The following is a 7570-nucleotide window of genomic DNA, read 5'->3' as shown; positions in this document are numbered from 1 at the left end:
TATAGCAGATTATAAGAAATTCTTATTTATATAGGCTTTATACGTAATAGTTATAGGCGAAATTATTAACTTACTATTTACTATATTCTGATATATAAAGGTAAACAGTACTACTAAGCCTACCTTCGGCGTATACCTAGTAATGCGTTATTACTATTTTTAGAAGTTATTACAGTGTCCCCTGCAGTATGCGGTAGTCTATGAAAGATACAGTGATAAGAAATCTTATCGTGAAACCTCTTATCGTGATATCTTATCAGCAATGTAAGGTACCTCTTAATTAGGTACCTACCTTATACCTAGGAGGACGAGATTCCTTCAGGATACCGTATTCATCGATCGGACTTATGGCGACGCCTTGTTGTTTTCTGCTTTCTTCACCACTATAAAACGAGTAAATAGTAATATGTGTATAGATAGACGGTCTACATGGCACCTAGTTATGGCTCCGTGTGCATGTTGCATGCTATTACTCTGTAATAATACACCATGCGCCATGCAATTTCATACCTTGGGATGCAAATTCACTGTATGGTCGAATTCGGCGCATTGCAAGCAGAATCGGCATTTGGGTATCCCTCAAAATTCGCTGTCTAGAGATTGGTTGTGATTTGTAGTGGGCAGCGGCCCGCTCCCTTGACGGGTTGTCCCATACATACATCGAATCGAGTTGCTGTCCGAGATGTCGAATTACCCAACCAATGCAATCTACATATCCGTGCTTATGGCTCCTTCGCTGCTTCGCTCTCTGATAGTCCTGATCGGTTGGAATGCCCCGTGCCCGGCCGGCTAAGGGTTCTGCGTAACCTCTTCCCACCTTTTGTTTCGAAGAGACTCTTCACTCTCCGTAGACGAGCCCACCTCTCCTTGTCCTTCGCATCCCGGATTTTCTCATTCTCTTCCTCGTCCCTTTCCGCAAAGCTGACAGACGACCCATCTAGCGACGCAACTCCCCTCCCGCCAGGTGTTGTCGGTGTGCTTGGCCGTCTTGGTGTCGACGGTTGGATATCCCCGTTGGGCGCCCCTTTGCTTGTCCCCGGTCGCGCCCGACTCTTGGGTCGGTTATCCAACGCGCCACGAAGGTAGGCGTCGTTCTTGATTACCTGGGCCAATACCTTCCATGCCGGAAGGTCCCCCTCCGACGTTGGCTTCGTGTGGCTCCATCGCTGCGCTTCGGGGTTCTTCCAGGGACAGAAGAGCCGATGTTCCTTCACGGGGTCGAGGTGGTCCATTGGCGCTGGTACCAATACCTCGTTACCCGGGCCGACTTCCTTGCTTTTGAACATCCACAAGCCGAGCCTTCGCAGACAGGTATGACAAGAGGCCGAGTTGGGCACGGCGCCGATGCGCGGATTCGAGAGACCTTCCCAGCCCATCATGGCTAATGTCAGAGCTACTCTGTTGGGCTGTTCCGTTGGGGTCGTCTCTGGTCTGGGGGGTGGGTTGGTGAAGAAGTCCCCGGGCAGTTGGACAAGAATGGTGTCGATGCTGAAGTCGTCGGGAAGCCGAAGGTTGAACTCGTACGGCAGAAATGGGTTTCTCGCGCACAAAGCATCGTATCGTTCCCGTAGTGCCTCTAGGCTGGCGCGGGCGTTGGTCAAAGATAAGCGCAGCAACGAATCTACTAGTTGTTAGTTGTTAGTTGTGCGGGAGACAGAGAAACACGGCAGTATCCGAGTAGCAAGCGTACCGTCGCACCCGCGCCTCCTCCATAGGCAGTCTTCTTGATGAGCGCTCACAATCAAGTCGGCGTACTTCTCCTTCAGAGCCTCCTCTGCCTCGGGTGTGAGTTCATCGTACGGCGGGGAGAAAGAGGGCCGAGACGTGGGGGTTGTCGCACCAGCATCGGATGCCACCAGCACAGGGACATCTTTACCGTCCACCTCCTTCTTATTTAGCTTGACGATTAGTTCCTTGTTGCAGAGCGAGCACCGGACGCGTTCTTTTCCCTGACAGACCCAGCCGCGCTTGGCCCACTCGATCTCGCTAACTTTGTCGGGTTTGGGGGTCCAATCGGTGATCTCCTGAAATGTAGCCAGTCTCCTCAGCAGCTCGTTACGATCGGTCGGGGCGTACTTCGGGGCCAGTTTTGTGGTGTCCCTTAGGCTCGTCGTGCTGGGTGACCACTTCTTCGGGACGACGTTGGAGACTTTCGTGGTACCAGTGCCGCCAACGGATTTAATAGTGTTGGTGGCGGCGGCGTTCTTCTCCGTTAAGGCCTGCAGACGGCGGCGCTTTGCGAGGATATCATCGTCGACTGACATTTTGGAGGCGGCGGGAGAGTTATTGGGGACAAGGGACGAGGTCGAACGTCGATGGGAGTCGAGGGCACTGATGGAGGGAGAGTCGTCGGGACGGGAAGCAGATGGGGTGGTTGATCTACTGCCGATCCCTTGGATGAGGGAGTTAAACTTTCGCTTGGTGGCATTCATTGCGATTCGGCACTTCGGGACTCGGGGCGGTGTCAGTCAGTGGCCAGGGCGCAAAATTGGGGAGGAACTGGCAAAATGAAGGCAGCCGGGGGGGGGCGCTGTTTGGTTGCCCGGAATGGACAGGTAAAGTTGCAACCAGGAATGCGACTGTCTCAGTGCGCTCTTGGATAATAAGAGACTAATAGAAGATAGCTCCTGGTTATACATAAACAAGGGAGAATGAGGTAGATACGTAGAAAAAGTGAGAAAGAGGGAGAATTGGGTGAGACGATGGTTCAAGGAGTACGAACGAACCAAAACCAAACAAAGGACCTGTCGACAAGGACGACGACACAAGATTCATGCAGGTCGACGGAGTACGGATACTTAATACGAACAAAGTAGGTACGTACCTCTTGCGTAGCTTGACCGCTTAGCCAGGAACGGATTAGTCACAACGTCGGACAAATGATAAACTATTGGGCGCCAGGACAGGGGTCCAAGCTGGTACCTACTGATAACGGTGGTCGAGAAGGAAGGGAAAAAAAAAGGTTGGCATAAACACCAATGCGACCCAAAGCTCATGCCGGTAATCATTGTGTTTGACCGAGACAGATATCAGGTCCACGAGCACTGCCCACCGATCATTTCTCTCCTATAGTACACGAAGGCTTGCATCATCAGCGCCATTTTCGCTGCATACCTACTCAATTTCCCTGAATTTCATGTCGAGTGGTCCACCAGCGTGGCTCTTCTCCAATAACTCGGCTCAACCTACTACGGCACCTCGCCCAACCAAGTCGGTATCAACTGCTACCGCTGACACCATGGCGAAGAAGGAGAAGACTTCCAAGAAGACTAAGAAGGATGTGATGGAGAAGAAGAAAGAGAAGGAGCCAAAGCCCACGGCCACGGCCACGGCCACGGCCACAGAAACGTCGGCCGCACCTCCGCCCCAGCTCATGGACATGGTCGAGGATTTCCTTTCTGAGCATTCCTTCTCCAACGCACACGAGGCCTTCAAGAAGCAGCGGGCCAAGAAGGGTTGGACGGGCGCCGGTCCGTCTACGAAAAAGACGGCTAAGAAGCGCCGCGAGAGCCTTGCCAATGTCTTCGAGGCCTGGAAGACCTCCCTCAGCACTCCCGAGGGTGAAGCTGGTCCCGCCAGCAAGGCCGCCGGCAAAGTAAAAGAGGAGAGCGACAGCGACAGCGACAGCGACGACTCGAGCTCCGATGATAGCAGCGACGTCGACATGGCGGACGTTGAGACGCCGGAATCCAACTCTGAAAGCGACAGCGACAGTGACAGCGATGACGAGCCGCCTGCCAAGATTGCCGTTCCTATCGCCAGCCTGAAGCGCAAAGCGCCGCCCTCGGACACCAGCGATTCGTCTGACTCGAGCTCTTCCGACTCTGACTCCAGCTCGGAGGACGAGCGACGCCCAAAGTCGAAGAAGCAGAAGACTGTTAAGGCTCGCCGCTCGTCCTCGTCGTCCTCGTCGTCCTCTTCGTCTTCTTCATCTTCGTCCTCGTCGGAATCTTCTTCCTCGGATTCTTCCTCCGATAGCGATAGCTCCGACTCGAGCTCGTCGTCTGGTGCCTCCAAGGCTGCAAAGGTGCCTCTGCCCGAATCTGGGTCCGATTCCGATGCCGATTCCGATTCCGACTCCAGCTCATCCGACTCCAGCTCATCCGACTCCAGCTCATCCGACTCGTCCGACTCTGAGGATGACGCACCCAAGACCAAGTCGAAGAAGAACGGCAGCGCCAAGACCAAGGCTGACCAGGCCGCGGGTTCCTCAGACTCGCCCTCTTCTTCCGTGACGCTCGACAACAAGAAGTCGCCCGACTTCCAGGCTCCGCCTCCCCCTCCTGACCCAACCATCCCGAAGCAGAACAACCGCGGTGGCAGCGCCAAACCCGATGCTAACGGCAAAACGAAGAATGTCCCCTTCTCCCGCATCTCCGACGGCGTCCGCGTCGACCCGCGCTTCGCATCCAACGAATACGTCTACAACACGTACAGCCAAAAGGCCCACGAAGACCTCGTCGTCACCAAGGGCAAGGGATTCACCAAGGAGAAGAACAAGAAGAAGAGGGGTAGCTATCGCGGCGGTGCTATCGACATCAGCGGCCGCGGCGGCATCAAGTTTCAGGACTAAACCTGCTATGACGAAGGGGCTGGATGATGGGCGGCTTCTCTTTTTACTTGCCATGTTGGTTTCGTCTTCTTGCATTTGCTTCGCTTTGCTTTTGCTTTGCGTTTTTACTGCAGCACAGCCGGTGGGCGTTTAGGAGGTTAGCCGTCAGCAACTTTTCCTACTCCGTACTCCTACACCCCAGACACAGGTGCATCGATCTCGTTCCGCATTGCTTTCCATGTACCGCTGGCGCCAACGCATATTATTTTGTGAGAACGACCAAAAGAGCCGACCTTGCTAGAGGAATACATTCTCATGTGATGTTTTGGCATTGGGAGACAAGATGAGATGTGATATCGGCATGGTTAGATGTGTGCTCAGAAGAAGATCTGGTTCACTCTTGGAAGTGCTCGTGTCGGATTTTGTTAGACATGCACTGACGGGCCATCATGCAAAAGAAATCAAAAATATATTCATAAACGCTGCGTCTAACCTCTCGGTAGCAAAGTCGCGTGACCAACATTTCTTCCAGGGATGAGAAAATAAACGAAAAAAAAACAATAATAGTGGAAACTGGACAAGACGAATAAAATCTAGCCCAATGTCCCATCCGACCAGGTCAAATAAACACCGCCAACTCCGTTCTCGTCTGTCGTCTGTTCCGCTCTTATTTGAGCCGCAGCATCGTGCGTCGAATGTCGAACTGAGAAAGTCAAGAGAGAGGAAAAAAGAAAAATAAGAAGAGAAAAAGAAAAAAAGAAACGAAAAGAGAAGAAAAGAAAAGAACGGCGACCTACAGGAACCCTTCCTTCATACCGAGGTCGATAACCTCATGCAGAAATTGATTCCAGCGCCCCTCCCACATATCGTACACCCTTGCCCTTTCCTTGTCGTCCATGCAGGAGTGTTCGAGACTCCATTCGATGAGTTGTCGCCATCCGTGGAGGGTCATATCGCTCTTACCGACCATCATCTGGTAAAAGTCGTGGGATAATGTTGACCTATAATATAACCCTCCGTTAGAACGAATTCCCTCGGGCAAGACGTGGAGTGTATCTCAGATCCGACAAAAAAATTGTATAGGGAATGCTTACCCGAAAAACGTTCCGTTATCAGAGCTTACGGTGCAGTGGACGTTGTTGGCAAGCAGATTATACATGGGGTGGCCCCCCACGCGAGGCGTGAGACCCAGGATTTCGTTGGAGATGGGACAGAGCTCGAGGCAAACGTTCTGCTTCTTTATCTGCTCCATGATGTAAGGGTGGCGCGCAAGGGCAAATCCGTGACCGATTCGCTTCGCGTTGAGAAGCAGCGCGTCCAAGAGGTTGCCGTCAGACTCGTTGCCTATGTCGAGCGTCTCGCCGCAGTGGAACAGGAACGGGATGTCGACGTTGGCCTCCCTGCACTTCTTCCGGAACTCCAAAAACTCGGGGACAAAGTCCTTCAGGGGGCGGCCCATATCTTCTTCCCCTACCAGGTCGAAGCCGGCAATCCATTCGGGCCACTGTTGCTTGAACCTGAGACACTCGTCGAGCGCGAACTTGACTTCCGCGTTGTCGAAACACCTGGGCGTGCAGTAAATGACCTTCATACCACCGAACGCGTGCGGGCGCTCTTTCATGAAGGCTTCGGTCTCTTCTATGATGATCGTCATGATGCCCTCGTTGCCGATCTGCTCGGTTCCGTCGTCGGTCCAGAGCTGGTTCGTGGACATGAAGTTCGGGCGGATCTCGGCGTATTGGATGTTGTCCCTGACAAAGTCTTCCAACAGACGCCTCGTGTAGGTTCGGTACGCTGTGGCGTAGTTGAAGAGACCCTTCATCATGCGGGTTCGGCCGTTGAAAATCGCCCAGGCCCTGTCATCTCACCAACATTAGCTTCCCCCTTGCCCCCCCCGCCGACCATCCACACAAGACTTTTAACTCGGACAACCTCACCCTTTAGCCGTTTGACAGTGATGGTGGGCTTCTTCCTCGGAGAACATGAGCTTTTGGACCAACCAGCTCTCCGGATCTCCCCTTCGGTCCCTGGGGAAGGATTCGAGAAATTCGTCGAACCTCATTTCTTGGCCGGGCTGGTAGTTCGGGTCAAACAGGTTCCCACCGGGTCTCTCCCTCTCTCGCTCGACACTTCGGATCGAGAACTGGATCTCACACCGGTCGAAGGCGTGTGCCTCGCTCTCCACGAGGGGCATGTTGCTCCAGATAAACATGCGATCCATCGTCTTCGCCACGTCCAGCAGCACGACCGGCAAAAGGCACGAGTTTAAATGGATATGTAGATGCGCTCCTTTGGGGGCCATCTGCGCCACTTTGAAGACTTTGGTCTTCTCGATGAGGTCGATGTTGGCGAGGAAGTGGTCGCCCGGGAACCGAGGGTGCTTCTGACCACGCCAGCCCGTCCTCGGCTCTGCAGCATCGTATACTTCGACCTTGTCATGTCGTTTGAAGCGCTGGAGAACCTGGTCGGCCCGGCGCTCGAGGTCCGAGGCGGTGGCCTCCTTGTGGAAAGCAAAGGACATGGCCTTCTCCCTCAGATTGAGCTGGCGTCGTTGACGATCGTAGTCATCGAGATCGGAAAACTGGGTCCCCCGGCTTGTGGCGGCGGCATTAATGGAGTCATCGAGGGGGATGGATTGAAACTCGGGTCCCTGAGCGGAAATGCCTGGATCTAACCCGGATCCGGGCTCGCAGCTCCGACCAGCACGAGCGATACGCGCCCGTATTACCTCGTCGTGAGCTTTGATGATAGGGACAGTGGCCTCTGCGTCGAAGTTTTGTGTGTTTTTGTTGTTGCGGGTCATGATGGTGCTTTGGTGATGGTGAGAGGGATGGCGACACTTCGGCTTTTTGAGCCCCTTGGCGGCCGCGGAGGAAGAGGACGGGGGTGAGCTCGAAGTTTTATATGCGGAGATGTTGACCCTGTCATCGTACTCCGAAGCGATATCGTTTTTATGTGCGGTAGAACAGGATGCTCCCATGGATTCCACGATGGAGAACTAGGAGATTTTGTCGGCAA

General features: G+C 53.6%; 3 protein-coding genes across 3 annotated transcripts; 1 reads left to right on the top strand and 2 right to left on the bottom strand.

Annotated features, from left to right (window-relative positions):
- Positions 1–561: 561 nt before the first annotated feature.
- Positions 562–2744, bottom strand: SODALDRAFT_335299 (C3HC zinc finger domain-containing protein). Its single transcript, XM_028612419.1, has 3 exons — positions 1841–2744; positions 1691–1774; positions 562–1621 (listed from the first exon to the last, which is right to left on the bottom strand). Exons 1-3 carry the CDS (start codon positions 2430–2432, stop codon positions 723–725), a joined length of 1575 nt encoding a protein of 524 aa, XP_028464029.1. The 5' UTR covers positions 2433–2744; the 3' UTR covers positions 562–722.
- A 242-nt stretch (positions 2745–2986) lies between these two features.
- SODALDRAFT_335298 (hypothetical protein) lies at positions 2987–5036 on the top strand. The gene has a single exon (XM_028612418.1). It carries the CDS (start codon positions 3137–3139, stop codon positions 4571–4573), a length of 1437 nt encoding a protein of 478 aa, XP_028464028.1. The 5' UTR covers positions 2987–3136; the 3' UTR covers positions 4574–5036.
- Positions 5027–7124, bottom strand: SODALDRAFT_298914 (adenosine/AMP deaminase). The gene is made up of 3 exons (XM_028608856.1): positions 6490–7124; positions 5647–6408; positions 5027–5553 (listed from the first exon to the last, which is right to left on the bottom strand). Exons 1-3 carry the CDS (start codon positions 7071–7073, stop codon positions 5346–5348), a joined length of 1554 nt encoding a protein of 517 aa, XP_028464027.1. The 5' UTR covers positions 7074–7124; the 3' UTR covers positions 5027–5345.
- Between the last annotated feature and the right edge of the window lie 446 nt (positions 7125–7570).

The sequence above is a fragment of the Sodiomyces alkalinus genome, assembly GCF_003711515.1.
Source record: "Sodiomyces alkalinus F11 unplaced genomic scaffold SODALscaffold_9, whole genome shotgun sequence".
NCBI lineage: Eukaryota > Fungi > Ascomycota > Sordariomycetes > Glomerellales > Plectosphaerellaceae > Sodiomyces > Sodiomyces alkalinus.
The sequence above is the reverse complement of the archived record's forward strand: the minus strand, read 5'-3'. Positions and strand labels throughout refer to the sequence as shown.

What these genes read in the sequence shown, in the direction of transcription:
- SODALDRAFT_335299 (XM_028612419.1), bottom strand. Translation starts at nt 2,432, where the DNA reads ATGAATGCCACCAAGCGAAAGTTTAACTCCCTCATCCAAGGGATCGGC. An exon ending in GCTGGTGGCATCCGATGCTG is followed by an intron (nt 1,775 to 1,840) that starts GTGCGACAACCC and finishes CACCCGAGGCAG; the next exon opens with AGGAGGCTCTGAAGGAGAAG. An exon ending in GAGGAGGCGCGGGTGCGACG is followed by an intron (nt 1,622 to 1,690) that starts GTACGCTTGCTA and finishes AACAACTAGTAG; the next exon opens with ATTCGTTGCTGCGCTTATCT.
- SODALDRAFT_335298 (XM_028612418.1), top strand. Translation starts at nt 3,137, where the DNA reads ATGTCGAGTGGTCCACCAGCGTGGCTCTTCTCCAATAACTCGGCTCAA.
- SODALDRAFT_298914 (XM_028608856.1), bottom strand. Translation starts at nt 7,073, where the DNA reads ATGTCCTTTGCTTTCCACAAGGAGGCCACCGCCTCGGACCTCGAGCGC. An exon ending in CACTGTCAAACGGCTAAAGG is followed by an intron (nt 6,409 to 6,489) that starts GTGAGGTTGTCC and finishes GTGAGATGACAG; the next exon opens with GGCCTGGGCGATTTTCAACG. An exon ending in GATAACGGAACGTTTTTCGG is followed by an intron (nt 5,554 to 5,646) that starts GTAAGCATTCCC and finishes GTTATATTATAG; the next exon opens with GTCAACATTATCCCACGACT.